The 20,234-nt window shown below is 45.2% G+C and overlaps 1 protein-coding gene across 2 annotated transcripts; it reads left to right on the plus strand.

Moving 5' to 3' along the window:
* The first annotated feature begins 3,232 nt into the window (after positions 1-3,232).
* Positions 3,233-19,873, plus strand: LOC119970978 (tubulin polymerization-promoting protein family member 3-like). Of its 2 annotated transcripts, none has more exons than XM_038806087.1 (4): positions 3,233-3,317; positions 10,124-10,345; positions 12,092-12,245; positions 19,581-19,873. In XM_038806087.1, the coding sequence occupies exons 2-4, from the start codon at positions 10,155-10,157 to the stop codon at positions 19,767-19,769; spliced, it is 534 nt and encodes a 177-aa protein (XP_038662015.1). In that variant the 5' UTR covers positions 3,233-3,317; positions 10,124-10,154; the 3' UTR covers positions 19,770-19,873. The 2 variants fall into 2 exon arrangements, with proteins under 2 accessions (XP_038662015.1, XP_038662016.1); XM_038806088.1 differs by lacking the exon at positions 3,233-3,317 and adding an exon at positions 3,327-3,479.
* The last annotated feature ends 361 nt before the right edge of the window (positions 19,874-20,234 follow it).

Genomic DNA, 20,234 nt, shown 5'->3' on the forward strand with positions numbered 1-20,234 from the left:
TGGAAAAGGTATCTAGGAGGGAAGGATTCTTTTTAAATTAATCTTGTAGCGACCAACCAAAGGAGGGGAACCAGCTCAACTCTCCTCACCTGGGAACATAACAATTTGGGGTATCCCATTTGGAATCATATCATATCACTCCAGGTCCGGGCGTAACAAATGTCATCAGGTTACATTGACCAATGTTTTTCATTATATCAGAAAATTATAATTGATCCCTTTTTCATTGATGTAAAACCTCTAAAAACTCATGTTCAAAACATTATTAAAACATGTTCCTTAGACATACTAAATAAATTACAAATTATCCTTACTGTACTGCTTCCAGGTCAAAGGTTGTCAAAATTCACAATGCCGGAATTTGAACTGATGGCTGATCATGGCAGATCAAGTAATGGTACTTCTTCACCAGACACCTATTGTTGCTCACCTCCTTTAGGATGTGATAGTTCTTGGGGTATCTGATAGAAATTTGCTTTCTAGTTAGCTATAGATGATATAGGTAAAAGGTTTAATTGAGAACTCATTAAGAGTAATTAACTAAATCATATTAACCATGAGAGTGAGGAAAGCTGAATAGCTGGGAACATTTTGCAAGTTGCTTGAGACTTGATTAAGATTGTAAGAACAGTGACGTCAAATAGCTGAAAGGCCCTGTTGTGTGAAAGAACGGGCAGTTCTGTTTCTATGGTAACAAGCAGTTTAGTGTGATAAGTCCCAGCGAAGAATGTGTTTTTCTCAAGTGATGGAATGGGAAATTCACACCAATATCACACCAATTAATTGACGGATAGACAGTTTGGCCGAATTGAATGAATTATAAATTAGTTAAAGCCAATAACAGCTGTGAAGAAGGCAAGGCATTAAGGTAATAATCTCCTTAAGAATCACTTGTCAGCATGGAAAAATCCATTCCAGAATCAATCTATCTCTTTCTGAAACCTATTTTCTTTGCTTGCTTTTGCTAAATCGCCATCTTTTCTTTTGTTTAAATCACTCAGTCATTTTATACTGTGTATTATGATTTGAAGAATTACCACGATTTGTAATTGAATGAAAACTCAACTACTGTATTCGCTAAAGACAATCAATCTGACCTAATCTTGTATTGACAAATAAAGTTCAACTAAACTTTGCCAAAAAGTACAGACTTGACTTCTGTTATTTGGGAACTAAGAAGGGATAACGAATATCCAGGGTTCCGAATAGACACAGAGATCCATCAACATCTGAATGTGAAAATGAAGGGAAGCAAAAGATCTATGGTCTCACCACTGCAGCTTGTGCTCCTAGCCAGAAAGCAGGATGAGGTAAAAGTGGGATGGAATAAGGCAGAAGCATACCATCACTTTGAATGTTCCTGGTGATGCCACATGCAACGGCCTCAGTCACAGCAGGCTGCATGATGCAGAGCACTGTTTCACCCCGGGGCTCAGTAGATGTTGGCATGCTTTCCCTGATTTACTATAGCTACTTGCTGTTGAGTGCAAATTTGTTCTACAAGAGAAAGGTTATGAGTGTCAATCAGTGTGTTGCAATGTGTTTGAGTGATGTGTCTGCAATAGCTGTAGAGCTGGAGGCATGTGGAAGCAGCAAGATATGGAGCTATGGCTGATATCAGTGGTATATTAGTGACTGTCAGATGGAGGATCTGAATGTTAGGAGTTACGAATGTTGAACTTCATAAGACAATATGTTTTAAACTGCCTCTTTTAATTTAAGATTAAATAGAGTGTTTTAAAGAGAATGATGGTGATCATATTAATTCTGCCTGGTGACAGGCCCTTGTGATCGGCAAACAAATCCTATGACAGGTTTCACAAACACAAAGAGATAGAGAGAGAGGAAAAAATACTTTCTGTATTAGCAATCAAGCAGGATGCTGGTGAGGACATGGAGAGTGAAGAAACATGGTAGGCTTTGCTGATGGAAAGACTAAGTAGACCAATTTCCAAAGGACACCATACAATTCAACCTGATTGACAAGAAGATGAGAGTCTGCCAGAAGCTGGGAGCACCTTGAGATTTAATCTTGTGTTGGTATCTATGTGCCAGACGCGTGGGGTAAAATAACATGTCTTATGGCATATTTTGATTGAACTAATTAGTTAATGCAAAATGTGTTGCATTGAGCAGTGTAAGATGTTGATAGTTTGGTGAAAGTATGAGATGTCCTGGAAGGTGCATTCACTGACCTTGATTACCTTTGTGTGGTCATTGACGTTTTATAGGCACTGTAGCCAGGTCCTCGGGCCAGACTTCAGGAGTTCACCCCTCTGACCACACACTTGCATTCCCTTATCAGGGTATGACTCCTGGGTCTGCTGGCTCCCTGTGGAAAGATGATTGACATGAAACTTATGTCCCCTCCTTTCACCCCCCCCCCCCATCACCAAGGCATCCAAAATGCTTTCTCTCTGTCCTCTTGATATATGTTCTGTCTTCTACCTTCTCCCAAAGCTTACGAGACTGTTCAAATGGCTGTTGTAGCAATACTGCGCCTCCTGCTTCAGTGGCAGACTGCCTTTAAGAGGTGCAGGCTAGGTATGTGAGATGCCAGTTAGCAGTCATCCCACCCTGGGCTGCATGCTGCAATCATGCAGATAAGCGGTCAGCATGACGTTTGAGTGTTACCTTCCTCAAAGGGGTAGGGGACAGGGCAGTTGTGAATCACAGCACTCCCCACCTATCCCCTAGTTTAATATTGAGCTGAATCAAATCTTTCCCTTTCTTTCTGTGCTGGGTCAAAATTTTACATAATTTTAAAGACCCCAATTAGGTCACTATTCAGCCTCTATTTTCAAGACTAATAAAAATAGCTGTTCATCCTTTCCTCATCAACCTTATTAGCTACTACCTCTGTACTGTTGACCCTGAATTGGTCGTGTGTTTATCAGCTAAGTGAGAGAATAACATTTTTGAAAGTCAATGAAACTAAAAGACTCAGTCTCATTTACAATAATATCGACGTCAGTGCATTTGGCTTCTCATAGCTGGTTTAATGACATGACTAGAGCACATTGATATTGAAACATGAATAAATTAGCTGCTACATGACGATGTCAAAATCATGCAGTGTGGAAGATTATTGTGTGAAAATGGCATCATCAGATTTATGGAATACCTGACAGCAAATCAGCTTTCAGTGATGAAATTTGATATAATTCAATGATGACAGCAGATATTTTTACATATTACACTGCTTTGATGTCATATTAGGTGTTGCCATGACCACACTAGTACTTGTAACATGAATGCTGCCCTTTAAAACATCGAGGGAGGAAGGGGATCTTTCTGTAGACGCTTTAGGACATTAGGTGAGCCACCTCAGAGCAGTTAAAAAAGACTGATTCCGGTTTATCTGCTTTATAATTAAAATTTTAAATTATATGTACTTTTTCCCTTAATATGATTGTGTTTGACATTTCCTATTACAACACGGAACTGCAAGAGATCATAAGCAAAGAAGCCATATTCATGTAGGAATCAATTTTTTTTCCCAGTACATTACTTTTCTTAAGCATATTTATGTGTAAGGAGTATGATATCACAATGGTTGTGTTGTGGAGCTTGTAATTCAGGGACCTGGACTAATGATCCAGGGATAGGGCGTGCGGTTTAATGAAATAAAAGCAGAGTCCCATTGTGGGCGGGTTTAGCAGGGTGTTTCTTGGCGTTTGTAGCGCCGGGAATGACCCCGCTATCGGAAGGGACTCTTAATTTTTTCGGCCTCAGCAGGGAAGGCCCCGCCAATCTGCACTTACCTTCATTTTTAAATGACAGCCTGATCTCTTCATCCCATCAACGCGACCCCCGTTCCCCCCAACACCCTGTGGGGAAGTCCTTGAGCCACCTTCACCCCACCTCAAGAGGGCAGGGCACCCCCTGGGCCAGGTTGGCAGTGCCACTTGGACACCTTGGCAATTCCAGGATGGGACCTGGGTGACACTGTCAGGGTGCCAGGCTGGCAGTGCCAATATGCCCGGGTGACATCAACAGTGCTAGGGTTCCACCCTCCCCTGAGGCTGACCGCATGGGGGCTTCTGATTGCCTGGGAGACCTCCCCAAATGCCATTCCACCTGGTGCCCGCTTGCGGAGAACAGTGGGGTCTCCTCGGCGAGGACGTTAGATCCCGGGTTCTGGTTAACTCTGGCAGTGACATATTTAAGTGTGCCAAACGGGGCTGTTTAGCACAGGGCTAAATCGCTGGCTTTGAAAGCAGACCAAGCAGGCCAGCAGCACGGTTCAATTCTCGTAACAGCCTCCCCGAACAGGCGCCGGAATGTGGCAACTAGGGGCTTTTCATAGTAACTTCATTTGAAGCCTACTCGTGACAATAAGCGATTTTCATTTTTTCATTTTTCTCATAAATATGCAAATTTAGGTTCTGCCCACTGTGGGTGGGATCCAAATCACGACGTCTCACGAGATCCCGCTAGATCTCCCGAGGCGTGGCAAGCCGGGCCATTGTTCGAGAGGCCTCTTACGAGATTTACCAGCCACATCACTTCCCGGACCGGGCAAGAGGCAGCTGTTAGATTCTGCCCAGGAGGAATTCCAGCAGGCTTGTCCTAACTCTGTCAAAGATGATAATTTTTGTGTGCCTCACTTGAAAGTCGCCATAGTCCATGAGAACCATAGGCTGCTCCCTTCCCCTGTTTGAGAGAGAGCTGACTGATGGTGATTTAACCTGAGGGTCACCACACCTCAGGTGAGGGGTTAAGAAGGTTAAGAAAGCGGTACCTAAATGGATAACCTCAGCCGGTACTGGAATTGAACCTGCGCTGATGGCACCGTTTTGCATCACAAACCAACCGTCCAGCTAACTGAGCCAACCAACAAGGTATAACTCCAGTTTTCCCCTTGGCCTTCACTGATCTCAGCCAGGGTTGCTTGCTGCCGTGCTCAGATGCTCCTTTTTTTTGTTTGCACTGAGTGCTGAATTTGGGTGCATTTAAGTGCTATTGTGAGACTTTGGTGACTGAGGATATTAAGGCACAATTTTTATCTAAAGTCTAGTCCTTCCTTTATTTAGTTAATTAACTTAAAAGTTGCTGTTTGGGTTTAGAAGAAGATGAGTTTTCAAACAGCTTTGAACAAAGGTTTTACTAACAGCTGGAGCTTGTCAATCAGTGAATTGAATTAGGCCAGCTTTCAGAGGCTAGAGTCACAGTATAAAGGTGAGCCAGCTTACAGTGCAGACTTTGTTTGCACTGAGTGCTGAATTTGGGTGCATTTGAGTGCTATAGTGACTGAGGGAGTTAGGTGAGGAGGGAGCAAGGTGCTCCTTTCATTTTATTTCTTACACTTCCTCAAAGAGCGTGAAAGGTGGGCAGCACGGTGGCGCAGTGGGTTAGCCCTGCTGCCTCACGGCGCCGTGGTCCCAGGTTCAATCCCAGCTCTGGGTCACTGTCCGTGTGGAGTTTGCACATTCTCCCCGTGTTTGCGTGGGTTGTGCCCCCACAACCCAAAGATGTGCAGGCTAGGTGGATTGGGCACGCTAAATTGCCCCTTAATTGGAAAAAATGAATTGGATACTCTAAATTTATAATTTTAAAAAAAAGAGCGTGAAGGGAGCCAGGGGTTTACAGAGAGTGCAGCTGACTGGGAGCAGAGTCGGAGGGCAGAGTTCCAATTGGTTCACAGCGCAGCTACATTCTGTAAGATCAGAGGGATGGAGGCTAGGGCAGTTGCATACTCCTCCTGTAGGATGTGGGTGGCGAGGGACACCACCGGAGTCCCCGCTGATGACACCTGCGGGAAGTGCACACAACAGAGACCTGTTCTCCTCAGTGCTCCTCAGAGACCGCGTCAGGGAACTGGATGAACTGGAGCTGGATAAACTTCAGATCATCCGGAAGGCAGAGGGGGTGATAGAGAAGAGTTACAGGGAGGTAGCCACACCCAAGGTACAGGAAAAGAGTAGCTGGGTTACAGTCAGGGGAAAGAAAACGAAGGCGCAGACAGTGAAATGAAAATCGCTTATTGTCACGAGTAGGCTTCAATGAAGTTACTGTGAAAAGCCCCTAGTCGCCACATTCCAGTGCCTGTCCGGGGAGGCTGGTACGGGAATCGAACCGTGCTGCTGGCCTGCTTGGTCTGCTTTAAAAGCCAGCGATTTAGCTCAGTGAGCTAAACCAGCCCCTGCAGGGATCCCTTGTCGCCGTTCCCCTTCAAATCAAGTATACTGTTTTGGATGCTGTTGGGGATGGAATGACCTACCGGGGAAGGCCCTAGTGGCCAGGTCTCTGGTACTGAACCTGGCTCTGTGGCTCAGAGGGAAGGGGGAAGAATGGAAAAGCAATAGTGATAGGAGACTCAATGGTCAGGGGAATAGATAGGAGATTCTGTGGTCGCGAACAAGACTCCTGGAAGGCATGTTGCCTCCCTGGTGCCAGGCCAGGGATGTCTCAGATTGAGTCTACAGGATTCTTAAGGGGGAGGGGGAGCAACCAGAAGTCGTGGTGCACATAGGCACCAACGACATAGCTACGAAAAGGGATGAAGATCTAAAAAGTGATTTTAGGGAGTTAGGTTGGAAGCTAAAGAGTAGGCCAAGCAGAGTAGTGATTTCAGGATTGCTACCGGTGCCACGTGCAAGTGAGGCAAGGAACAGAGAGCGAGTGCAGCTGAACACGTGGCTACAGGGCTGGTGCAGGAGGGAACGCTTCAGATATGTGGATCATTGGGATATCTTCTGGGGAAAGTGGGACCTGTACATGAAGGACGATTGCACCTCAACTGGAGGGGCACCAACATTCTGGGTGGGAGGTTTGCTAGAGTTCTTTGGGAGGGTTTAAATTAGTTTGGCAGGGGGATGGATCAGAGGATAGGGTAGCTGTTGAACAGGCAGAAATAGTATGCAGCAATTCTGTGAGGAAGGATAGACATTTGAAAGGGCAAAGTTGCACTCAGTGGAATGGGTTAAAGTGCATCTGTTTCAATGCAAGGAGTGTCAGGAATAAGGGCGATGAACTTAGAGCATGGATTAGTACTTGGAACTACTATGTTGTAGCCATTACGGAGACATGGATTTCACAGGGGCAGGAATGGTTGTTAGATGTTCCAGGGTTTAGATGTTTTCAGAAGGATAGGGAGGGAGGTAAAATAGGAGGGGGAGTGGCACTGTTAATTAGGGAGTGCACCACAGCTGCAGAAAAGGAGATAGTTGAGGAGGGTTTGTCTACTGAATCAGTATCAGTGGAAGTCAGAAACAAGAAAGGAGCAGTCACTTTATTGGGAGTTTTCTATAGACTTCCCAATAGCATCAGAGAGATAGAGGAATAGATTGGGCGGCAGATCTTGGAAAAGTGCAGAAGTAACAGAGTTGTTGTCATGGGTGACTTCAACTTTCCTAATATTGACTGGAACCTCCTTAGTGCAAATGGTTTGGATGGAGCAGATTTTGTCAGCTGTGCACAGGAAGGATTCCTGACTCAATATGTAGACAGGCCGACTAGGGGGGAGGCCATATTGGACTTGGTGCTCGGCAACGAACCAGGCCAGGTGTCGGATGTCTCGGTGGGAGAGCATTTTGGTGACAGTGGCCACAACTCCTTGACCTTTACCATAATCATGGAGAGGGATAGGAACAGACAGTATGGGAAGGTATTTAATTGGGGGAGGGGAAATTATACTGCCATTAGACAGGAGCTGAGGAGCATAAAGTGGGAACAATTGTTCTTGGGGAAATGCACAACAGTAATGTGGGGGTTGTTCAAGGAGCACTTGCTGCGAGTGCTGGATAGTTTTGGCCCACTGAGATGAGGAAGGAATGGTAAGGTGAAGGAGCCTTCGATGACAAGAGAAGTGGAGCTTCTAGTCAAGAGGAAGAAGAAAGCTCACATAAGGTTGAGGAAGCAAGGATCTGGCACGGCTCTAGAGGATTACAAGGTAGCCAGGAAGGAACTCAAAAATGGACTGAGGAGAGCTAGAAGAGGGCATGAAAAAGCCCTGGCGGGAAGGATTAGGGAAAACCCCAAGGCGTTCTACACTTACGTGAGAAATAAGAGAATGATCAGAGTAAGAGTAGGGCCGATCAGGAATAGTGGAGGGAACTTGTGCCTAGAGTCTGAGGAAATAGGAGAGGCCCTAAATGAATATTTTGCTTCAGTATTCACTAGAGAGAGGGACCTTGTTGCTCATGAAAACAGTGTGAAACAGATTAATAGACTCGAAAAGGTTAATATTAAGAAGGAGGATGTGCTGGAAATTTTGAAAAGCATCAGGATAGATAAGTCCCCTGGGCCTGATGGGATATAGCCAAGGTTACTACGGGAAACGAGGGAGGGGATTTCTGCGCTGTTGGCGATGATCTTTGCGTCCTCATTCTCCACTGGAGTAGTACCGGATGATTGGAGGGAGGTGAATGTTGTTGCCCTGTTCAAGAAAGGGAATTGGGAAATCCCTGGGAATTACAGACCCATCAGTCTTACGTCTGTGGTGAGCAAAATATTGGAAAGTATTCCGCCTGGAGGTTGGTGACCAGTGGTGTCCCGCAAGGATCTGATCTGGGACCTCTGCTCTTTGTGGTTTTTATAAATGACTTGGATGAGGAAGTGGAAGGGTGGGTTAGTAAGTTTGCCGATGACACGAAGGGTTGAGAAGTGGCAGATGGAGTTCAACCTTGATAATTGTGAAGTGATTCATTTTGGAAGGTCGAATTTGAATGTTGAGTACAGGGTTAAAGGCAGGATTCTTTGAAGTGTGGAGGAACAGAGGGATCTTGGCATCCACGTACATAGATCCTTCAAAGTTGCCACCCAGGTTGATAGGGTTGTTAAGAAGGCATATGGTGTATTGACTTTCATTAACACAGGGATTGAGTTTAAGAGCCGCGAGGTTTTGCTGCAGCTTTATAAAACCCTAATTAGACCACACTTGGAATGATGTGGATGCTTTGGAGAGGATACAGAGGAAATTTAACAGGATGCTGCCTGGACTGGAGAGCATGTTTTATGAAGAAAGGTTGGGGGAGCTAGAGCTTTTCTCACTAGAGCAAAGAAGGCAGAGAGGTGACTTGATAGAGGTGCACAAGTTGATGAGAGGCATGAATAGAGTGGATAGCCAGAGACTTTTCCTCAGGATGGAAACGGCTGTCATGCGGGGACATCATTTTAAGATGATTGGAGAAAGGTTTCGGGGAGATATCAAAGGTAGGTTCTTTACACAGAGAGTGGTGTGTGTGTGGAATGCACTGCCAGCAGAGGTGGTGGAGTCAGAGTCATTAGGGACATTTAAGCGACTCTTAGACAAGCACATGGACAGCAGTAAATTGAAGAGGTGTTGGTTAGGTTGATCTTCGATTAGGATAAATGGTCGGCACAACATCGTGGGCTGAAGGGCCTGTACTGTGCTGTACTGTTCTATGCTCTATGTTCTATGAGTGTTGACTCAATATCATGGACAGCTACTCCTCACATATTCAGCTCTTTTATCCATGGCCTTGATTAAGTCTGCGATTAAAGTGATGTGTATCACATGTAACAGACCCCAGCAGTTCTAATTCTCATAGTGCAGCCCACTCCAGATGTTATTATGTTATCTGAATTAAGAATTAATTAAATATTCTAAAAGAAAAAAGGAAAGACTTGCAGCTTTCTCAATCTCAGGATGTTCCAAAGGGATGTACAGCCCCATGAAGTACTTTTTAAGTGTGGTCACTGCTGTAATGGAGGGAACATGGCAGGATATCCACATTGAACAAGGTCTCACAAGCAGCAATTAAATAAATGGCTGTAAATGCTGGTGGGTACATGTTGGCTGGAACAAAGGGAGAATCTCCCATTTTGTTTCAAGAGGAATGCATCCACACAGAGAGCAGACAAGGCTTTGTCTTCATTTCTCATCTGAAACGTCCAACAAGAGAGCACTTCCACGGTATTGCATAGAAGTGCCAGACTAGACTATGTCCTTAAGCCTCCAGAATGGGACTTTAACCTACAACATTCTGAATTAGACATGAGAGTACTGTCATATAATTGAACAAACATGATTTCAGTGTCAATGTGATAGCCATAGCTATTTCTCACCATCTTCGATCACTATCTACAATCACTTCTCCCCATCTTACAATGGAGCTTGTTGCCTAAACATTAAACCCTCTCTTCATATTTTACACAGGATAATTTGACCAAATTGTGGGACCTCAAAAATGGCAGGAACATCAAACGATATGGAAGCTCTGCATGAGTCATTTCGAAGGTTTGCAATGCATGGAGATACCAGTGCCACTGGTCATGAAATGAATGGGAAAAATTGGTCCAAAATCTGCAAAGATTGCAAAGTCATCGATGGCAAAACAGTCACTTCAACTGACGTGGACATTCTCTTTTCAAAAGTAAAGTAGGTACCAGGTATTGACTAACAATATGATTTTCTCTAATCTATGCCTTCATAGAAGATAGTTTTGTAAACCAGCTCAGTGACCCAGGTTATTGATGCAGCTGTGCGCTGGACATGAACTGGTCATTTCCAATTTCAGCGAGGCTATCAGGAATTTAATGATGACTGTTCCTCCCTCATACAGGTCACTGAATATACTGAAGAAAAGAGTACAGTTGCAGTCTAACTGGGAGTTATGTTGCATCATGTTTTTTAAACTTTCATTGTAAGTGGGGGTTATTGGGTTATGGGGATAGGGTAGATATGTGGGTTTCAGTAGGGTGCTCTTTGTAAGGGCCGGTGCAGACTCGATTGATCGAGTGGCCTCCTTCTGCACTGTAAATTCTATGATTCTAAACAGTTGCTTCAGAAGTGGTGACCATGACACCCTTTTCAATTGTTGTAAAAACCCATCTGCTTCATTAATGTCCTTTAGGGAAGGGAATCTGCCATCCTTACCTGGTCTGGCCTATCTGACTATAGACCCACAACAGTATGGTGACTCTTAACTGCCTTCTGAAATGTATTAGCAATCCACTCAATTCAAGGACAGTTAGGAATGGACAACAAATGTTGGCCTTCCCAGTGATGCCCACATTCCATAACAAAAGGGTATTTTTTTAAAAACCCATGGAAAGTGAATCTCCAGCGGTGGACAAGCATTTGGACCACCCATGAATAATCCTTCTGACTTTGCCATCTTTCCTTGGCCATGTTTTAACATCTGACACACTGTAACGGTTGTATTGCTTTTTGTGCATGCCTGGGAAAGTTGTGTGTGCTTTGTACTATGGTGGGAGGTTGGACATATTTGCACATTTTAAACCCTTTTGTTAATAATTTTTGTATTTTTCCCCGAGTGAGTTTTAGTAATAAAACGAAGCCCTTTCTTATTAACTCAAGGTTAGCTTAATTTTTACACATGGCCGTACACCGTTAAATACATATTGAATTGGCTATATCACATTTCTTTTAAATTCAATCTTTGTCATAACCAACCCAGGAGTGGGACTAAAGGAGGAGTCAGCTCACAGTTCCTAAGCAGGTCATAATAAAGTACATAAAATAGTAAGTTAAAAAGTTTGAATAATACTTTACGTTAAACTGTGGGGGTAGAATAAGGGTTTTGACTAATTAAAGGTAATTTTAGGACTAACATTAGGGAATCTTTCAAAAAGGAAGTGAGCAACATTTGGAATGCCTTTACAACACTGTTTGTGAGCCAGGAGGAAGTGAGGGGTCTCCTCCAGGCCCAACAAGCTACCTAATAAAGGTCCTCTGCAATCTGCCTGCTCTTCCTCCAACATCAGGCCCCCAGCTCCCTGAGCGGAATTCCTGGACCGTTCCTCATAACCTCTCACAACCGGACTCACATTCTCTCAGCTAGGCTCAGGTGTGGCCATATACTGTCAGATTTCTTGCCTACTAGGCCTCTGTACAGGCTGGCTGTGGCCTGAAAGCTGAGAAAAAAAGAAAATTAAAGACACCCGCAGTTAAAATCTAAAGAATGTTCGGGACACCCATAATTCTGGAATTCCAAAATTTCAGAACAGCACCCTGGCAGTGGAAAGCACCTCCAAACTAAAATCCAGGCCTACAGATACCTAAAATGTGCCACAGGTTGCGTGCTAGTGGTAAAAATAAAGCTAGCCCAGGGTGTATTATTTAGAAGCTGAATAGAGGGGATTAATCATGTTTTCAATTTAGGTCCAAGTCAGCTCGAGTTATCACCTTCGAAGAGTTTAAAATGGCTCTGCAGGAACTCGCTCCAAAGAGATTCAAAGGTAAAGGTAAAGAGGAGGCACTCTCATCAATTTATGCCCTGATTGCTGGGAGAGATCCAACCAATGCAGGAGTATCGGTAAGCATGCTGAATCTGAATCCAAAACTCAGCTCTAGAATCACATCATTTATATTTAAACTTTTCATTAAGGTTTCATCAGTTTCCTTTCTGCATCATCAGCTGTATTACGTTGCTAAAACTTGATTCGAAAATTCCTGGACGCCAAACTTGTCTTGACTTGAATCAAACCGAACAAGGCAAATTCTGGTACATTTCAGTCAGACTGAGGAAGTGGTACAGCCATCTCATGGATTATCTCATTGCGCTGTCTTACAACATATGCATACACTCACTGAGAACATATTCAAACATGCATTTAAACACAGACACACACACACTCACACTCATGGATATGCAGGTAAACACACACAAACGCAGCTCTCTCACAACAATGGGTTGGGTTTAGCGGGTCCATTAGCTACGGCTTCAAATCCCATCATGGCCACAAAGTCTCACAAGAGGCCAAAAATGGAATCTGCACCAGTGAGGTTTCGTAAAGCAATCTTCCCGTGCCCTCCCCATTGGCACGGTCAGGTTCACGCCCAGGAAAGACGCAAACGGAACTTCTGGTGGCGACCATGATGTGTAGTCGCACACAGGGCAGCTCCAACTTGAAGGCATAGAAAAGAGCTCTTTTTACCCAAAATTGGGTGCAAATTTGACAGAAAAGTATAGCTGAAGGTCGGAGGAGTAGTTCTCCCCGGGAGTGGTATATCCGCTGGTTACCAAATCCGGTAGAAGGTAAAAGACCTGACCAACGAGTTGGAAGGAACCTGTGGCACAGCAGCCAGTGGAAAGATGGCTGAGGGGGAAGGGTCAGTGCAAGTTGGAAAGCCCCAGATGGAAAAGTTAATGGCCTTCATCAAGGAAGAGTTCCACCAGCAGAGGAAGGAGATGGAGGAGGATCACTCGAAGGCCATTGAAGGGGTTGTGGCACCCCTGAAGGGCTTGATGGGTAGAGTGGAGAAATGTTTGGAGGTGCAGAGGTCACAGATCCGAAAGATTGAGAAGGTGATGTCGGACCACAGCAGTTGAGTGGTGGCATTGGAGGCAGAGGTGGGGCTCTTAGGAGACCTTTACAAGACTTTGAAAGCAAAGGCAAAGGAGCAGGAAAATAGTTTGGGAAGGTAGAATCTGTGGATAGTGGACCTCCCAGAAGGAGTGAATGGTGTTAGTTCCACGAGGTATGTTTTGAGGATGCTGGCAGGGCTGGTGGTGGGGGGATTGCTGGACAAGGCTCCTGAAGTGGACAGAGCACACAGGTCTCTGAGGCAGAAGCCTGGAGCAAGGGAGCCGCCACGGGCGGTGATCGTGAGGCTCCACAAGTTTGTGGAGAAAGAGAATATTTTGCAGTGGGTCAGGGATACGCTCAACTGTGAATGGGAAGGGAACAAGATCCGAATATACCAGGACATTGGGGCCAAGCTGACAAAATGGTGTGCGGGGTTCAACAAAGCCACGGTGGAGCTATATAAACGGCGGAATCAGGTTTGGGGTGCTCTGCCTGGCAAAACTATGGGAGACATATGAAGGCCGGAAATACTATTTTGAGACCCCAGAAGCAGCCTTTATCAAAGAGCATAAACTGGGGGAGAACTGAACTGAACAATATCGGGAGACTGAGGTGCTGGCACTTTGAGATACTTGGGAATACCAGTAGATTGGGGGTTGGGAGTGGGGGGTTTTCTTTTCCTCCGATACGGAGGGATTTTTTTCTTGTATTTTGATTTACTTTTGGGTTGACAAAGGGTAGCAGGTGTGAAAAGTTCATATGGGGATAGCTGACCCCATCCCCCCTCCTGCCGCCTGGGGCTGTGTGTATTTTTTTCCCTGTTTGTTTGCTCTTAGGGAAGGTGACCTGTGATTCAAGATGAGTTTTGGTTTGGGTGGGGGTGAGTGGTCAGCGGAGAGCCTTCTTCACTGAGCAGAGAGGTGAGGGCAAAGGGTGGGGTGGGGGGGAGGGGGGGGGGTCAGTGGGAGAAGCCTTTGGGCAGGAGTTGCCAAGCTGACAGGTAATGCTGGTAAACGGAAGTGAGGTGGGGTGAAGGCCAAGAGAGGTGGCCATAGGGGGGGGGGGGGGGGGGGGGGGGGGGGGGGGCAGGGGGAGGGGGAGGGGATAGAGAGGGTGATGCGGCGAGGCGTGGTGGGAGAAGAAACATGGTCAGAGGCGAAGAAAGGGGCCATCTTGGGTGAACTTAATGGGGCTAGAGCAGAAAGGGGAGGATGACAGACGGTAGAGAGGAATGGGAGGCTTAAGCCCCTGATAAGGCTAATAACATGGAACGTGCGAGGGCTCAATGGACCAGTCAAAAGATCTTGGGTCTTTGCGCACCTCAAGAGCTTGAAAGCGGTGGTGATCTTTCTGCAGGAGGTGCATTTCCGTGTGAAGGATCAGTTTAGGCTAAGGAAAGGGTGTGTGGGTCAGGTTTTTCACTCCAGGTTTGATTCAAAGTCACGGTAGGGTAGCCATTTTGATGAGTAAGAAGGAAGTGAGTGACCCGGGTGTGAGATATGAGCGGGGTATTAGAAGGAGCGTTGGTGGTGTTGGTGAATGTGTATGCACTGAATTGGGATGATGCAGCAATGAGATGGTTGTTGGCATCAATCCTGGACTTAGCCATGCACCAGTTGGTTATGAGAGGAGATTTTAATTGTGTCCTAGAGCCGAGGGTAGGTAGATCGAGCCCCAGGTCAATGGGTAGAATACGAATAGCAAAGGAGCGGGGGGTGACGGGGGTGGTATATGGAAAAGATGGGTATGGTGGACCCGTGGCACTTCAAGAACCCAGGGGGTGGGGAGTATGCCTTTCTTTCGCATGTTTACAGGATATATTCCAGAATTGACTTTTTTTGTGGTGAGCAGGAGATTTTGGTTGGGGGGGGGGGGCAGAGTGTGTGGAGATAGTAATCTTGCACCATGCGCTCCATTGGCTGGAGATTCGGCTTAGATCGGGACGGGAGCAGAAGCTGGGGTGGAGGCTCGATTCAGGTTGTTGGCAGATAGAAGGTTTTGTGACAAAGTGCGGGCTGTGAGTAAAGATTATGTAGAATTGAACCAAAACGGTGTCGGCAGCCACATTTTGGGATTCGCTAAAAGCGGTGGTCTGAGGGGAGATTATCTCGTTCAAGGCTCATGCGGATAGGAAAAGGAGGGAGGAATATGAACGGCTAATGAACGAGTTGGTGAAGTAGATAGGGAGTACTCGAGGGTGCCCACCACGGAGGGATTGTTAAGGAGGAAAAAATTAAAAGGGCAATTTGGTAGGCTGAAAACGGGGAGGGCAGTAGGGCAGCTGCGTAGGGCAAGAGTGGTGCAGTGGAATACAGGGAGAGGGCGAGTTGAGTGTTAACGCATCAGCTGTGAAGGCAGGTCGTGTCCAGGGAAATACTGAAGGTACACACTGGGGCAGGGGATGTGGTGTCGGAGCCGGGGAAGATAAATGAGGCATTTAGGGATTATTATAAGGAGCTATACAGGGCGGACCCGGGAGGTGATGAAGTGGGAAATGGGCCGGTTTTAGTTGAACTGGAGTTTCCACAGCTGGAAGAAGAGAAGAGGCTCACCATATACAGGATGGGAAAACAGAGTGATGTTGTAGGAAAACAGTAAGTTCATTGGCGGGTAAGTAACTGCTAATTAGCATTACCTATTCTAATTTGCTTTCAGTTAAATGTAAAACGGAGAAATGTTTTACAGTTTAGAGAGAATAAAAAACAGCTGAGAAATCTAATTAAACAAAATAGAGATGCAATGCCAGGTGATGTGTTCTACCTGCATGATGTGGGAGCTGGTGGATTCCGTTGCGGTACCTCGTGAATACATCTGTAGAAAGTTTTAGTTTTAATTGCTTGGGGAACTTTGGCTCAGAGATGATGAGCTGGAGTCATGAGCTTCGGATGCTGCGACACATCAAGAAGGAGCAGGGTTACATGGACATTGTGCTTCAGAAGGCAGTCACAACACTTAGATTAAATACCTTGAATTTGGGCAGTGGTCAGGGACAGGCGGGTGTGACTATGAGTGAGGTAGGTAGAGAGATCCAGGAGGTAGGGTTGCAGGAGCCTCAGTCCCTTGTCCTTATCCAACAGATTTGATATTCTTGCAACCTGTGGAGGCGAGCGGGGACTGTAGGGACAATGAGTAAATTGACCACAGCACCATGTACAGGGAGCAATTCAGGTGGGGTGGGGGGGGGGGGGGGAGAAAATAAATATAGTCCTAATCAGAGCTAGTATAGTTAGGGGCATAGACACTGTTCTCTGTGACCAGGATCGAGAGTCCCAAAGATTGTGTTGCAGACCTGGTGTTCAGGTTTGGGATTTCCCACCTGTGCTGTAGAGGAACTTGGGAGTGGGAGGGTAAAGATCCAGTTGACATGGTCAACATAGGTACCAACAACATGGGTAGAACAAGGATAGAGGCTCTGCCGAAGGAATATGAGCAGCTAGGAGCTAAATTGAAAAGCAGAACCATAAAGGTAATAATCTCTGGATGACTACCTGAGTGACGAGCTAATTGGCGCAGGGTCAATAAGATTAAAGAGATAAATGCATGATTCAAAGGTTGGTGTGGGAGAAATGAGTTTGAATTCATGGGACATTGGCACCAGTACTAGGGAAGGAGGGAGCTGTTCCGATGGCAAAAAATAAATCAGGAGATAGAAAAGGCATATAAGAAAGGAAATATTACAATGATTATGGGGCATTTCAATATGCAAGTGGACTGGGAAAATCAGGCTGGTAGTGGTTCTCAAGAAAATAAGTTTGTGGAATGTCTACACAATGTTTTTTGGAGCAGCTTGTGGTAGAGCCCACTAGGGAACAGCCAATTCTGGATGGTGATGTGTAATGAGGCAAACCTGATTAGGGATCCCTTAGGGGCAATGACCACAATTTGATAGAATTTATCCTGCAGTTTGAGAGGGAGAAGTTGTAATCAGATGTAATGGTTTTATAATTAAATAAAGGTAACTAGTAATATAAAACAGTAAGAAGTTTTCATTTCATTTCTTACAGCACCAGGTTAAAGTCCAACATGTTTGTTTCAAACACTAGCTTCCGAAAACTAGTGTTTGAAACAAACATGTTGGACTTTAACCTGGTGCTGTAAGACTTTTTACTGTGCTCACCCCAGTCCAACGCCGGCATCTCCACATCATAGTAATATAAAAGAAGAGTACAAGAGGTTTTTCAATGTATAAAAGGTAAGAGGGAGGCAAGAATAAACATTGAACCACTGGAAAATGAGACTAGAGAGGTAGTAATAGGGAACAAAGAAATGACAGAGAAACTGAATAGGTACTTTGCACCAGTCTTCACGATGGAAAACACTAGTGGGATACCAGAACTCCAAGAGAGTCAGGGGGCACAGGTGTGTGTAGTGACCATCACTAAGAAGAAGGTTCTAGGGAAACTGAAAGGTCTGAAGGTGGATGGACTACACCCCAGGGTTCTAAAGGAGATAGCTGAGGAGATTGTGGAGACATTGGTGATGATCTTTCAGAAATCACGGGAAGCAGGCAGGGTCCGAGAGGACTGGAAAATGGCTAATGAAACACCCCTGTTTAAGAAGGGAGGGAGGGAGAAGATGGGAAATTATAAACCGGTTAGCCTGACTTTGGTTGTTGGCAAGATTGTAGAGTCTATTATTATGTATGAGATTGCGGAGTACTTGGAAGTGCATGATAAAATAGGACTGAGTCAGCATGGCTTCGTCAAATCTTTGGGGAGGTAACGAGGAAGTTAGACAAAGGAAGGCCGGTGGGCACAATCTATTTGGATTTCCAGAAGAGCTTTGACAGGGTATCATACAGAAGGCTGCTAAATAAGATAAGAACCCATGGTGTTAGTGGCAAGATCCTGGCATGGATAGAGGATTGGCTGACCTGCAGAAAGCAGAGAGTGGGGATAAAGGGGTCTTTTTCAGGATGGCAGCCAGTGACTAGTGGTGTTCCACAGGGGTCAGTGTTTGGACCACCACAACTATTCAAGATATGCATAAGGAATTAAGGGCATTTTTGCTATGTTTGCAGATGATGCAAAGATATGCAGAGGGACAGGTTGTGTTGAGGAAGCAGGGAAGGCTGCAGAAGGACTTGGACAGGCTAGGAGAGTGGGCAAAGTGACACATGGAATACAATGCGGAAACATGTGAGGTTATGCACTTTGGTAGGAAGAATGGAGGCATAAACTGTTTTCTAAATGGGAAAAGGTTTAGGATTAGAATTAGGATTCCTAGTTCAAGATTCTCTTAAGGTTAACATGCAGGTTCAGTCAGCAGTTAGGAAGGCAAATGCAATGTTAGCATTCATGTTGAGAGAGTTAGAATTCAAGAGTAGGGAAGCAGTATAAGGCTCTGGTCAGACCACGCCTGGAGTATTGTGAGCAGTTTTGGACCCCGTATCTAAGGAAGGATGTACTAGCCTTGGAAAAGGTCAAGAGGACTTTCACAAGAATGATCCCTGGAATTAAGAACTTATCATATGAGGAGCAGTTGAGGACTCATTGGAGTTTAGAAAGATGAGGGGGATACTGAGAGGCTGAGATATGGTGGACGTAGAGAGGATGTTTCCACTAGTAGGAAAAACTAGAACCAGAGGTCACAGCCTCAGACTGAAGGGATGATCCTTTAAAACTGAGATGAGAAATTTCTTCAGCTAGAGGGTTGTGAATCTGTGGAACTCTGCCACGGAAGGTTGGGCATGGAGGGGCTGGTTTAGCTCACTCAGCTAAATCGCTGGCTTTTAAAGCAGACCAAGCAGGCCAGCAGCACGGTTCGATTCCCGTACCAGCCTCCCTGGATAGGCGCCGGAATGTGGCGACTAGGGGCTTTTCACAGTAACTTCATTGAAGTCTACTCGTGACAATGAGCGATTTTCATTTTCATGTTCAATTCCCGTACCAGCCTCCCCGAACAGGCACCGGAATGTGGCGACTAGGGGCTTTTCACAGTAACTTCATTTTTTCTGGGGCTGGTTTAGCACAGGGCTAAAGAGCTGGCTTTTATAGCAGACCAAGGCAAGCCAGCAGCACCGTTCAGTTCCCATACCAGCCTCCCCGAACAGGTGCCGGAATGTGGAGACTAGGGGCTTTTCACTTTAACTTCATTTGAAGCCGACTTGTGACAATAAGTGATTTTCATTTCATTTAATCCCTTAAAACAGAGATAGATAGGTTCTTGATTAATAAAGGGATCAGGGGTTATGGGGAGAAGGCAAGAGAATGAGAAACACATCAGCCATGATTGAATGGCGGAGGAGAGTCAATGGGCCAAATGGCCTAATTCTGCTCATGTGTCTTATGGTCTTTACCTGTATCTTCAAGACTAATAAAGGATGCCATTTCTTCTTTTAGGTTGCATACAAAGGAGGTGGTGTTGATAGACTAACAGACACCTCTAAGTACACTGGATCCCACAAAGAACGTTTTGATGAAAGCGGAAAAGGCAAAGGGTTAGATGGCAGGGAGGACCTAGTAGCAAACAGTGGTTATGTGGGGAATTACAAAGGAGCTGGAACCTACGACAATAAAGTGAAAAAGTAAAGAACACAGAATGATGCTTGACACATTTCCATTCGAGGACTGAATTACCTTTTCTTAATTTGCTCAAGGTCCTCTAGCGTTTTCAATAAAACAATCAAATTACATCGGTATTTTTACTTTTATTTCTACTACTTTCAGTATAATAAACACAACTCATGATCAAGAGTCATAACTGTGAGCAGCAATTACACAAATAGTGTCCATGGCGGAAAGCTTCCTCACTCACACCCTGTATTTTTCAATTGATATGGCATAGTAAAAACTGAATTTATGAGGAGAATTTCCTTTTACAAACTTTATAAAATGATGCCCAGTGTGGTGAATGTGATTCACACTATATATAGTTGCCAATATCACTCCATGTATATATGTTCGTTATCTACCCATTGTAAGTGCAGTTGCACTATCCGACCACCAGGGGGAGTCGCTCTGGGAGTACGTGAGAGTTTGTATTGGGCTCCTCCC

Source organism: Scyliorhinus canicula, chromosome 9 (genome assembly GCF_902713615.1).
Source record: "Scyliorhinus canicula chromosome 9, sScyCan1.1, whole genome shotgun sequence".
NCBI lineage: Eukaryota > Metazoa > Chordata > Chondrichthyes > Carcharhiniformes > Scyliorhinidae > Scyliorhinus > Scyliorhinus canicula.

Bases quoted from the DNA above. Each gene is read 5' to 3' on its own strand.
- LOC119970978 (XM_038806087.1), top strand. From the start codon at position 10,155: ATGGCAGGAACATCAAACGATATGGAAGCTCTGCATGAGTCATTTCGA. The intron at 10,346-12,091 runs GTAGGTACCAGG...TTTTCAATTTAG, and splicing joins ATTCTCTTTTCAAAAGTAAA to GTCCAAGTCAGCTCGAGTTA. The intron at 12,246-19,580 runs GTAAGCATGCTG...TTCTTCTTTTAG, and splicing joins CAACCAATGCAGGAGTATCG to GTTGCATACAAAGGAGGTGG.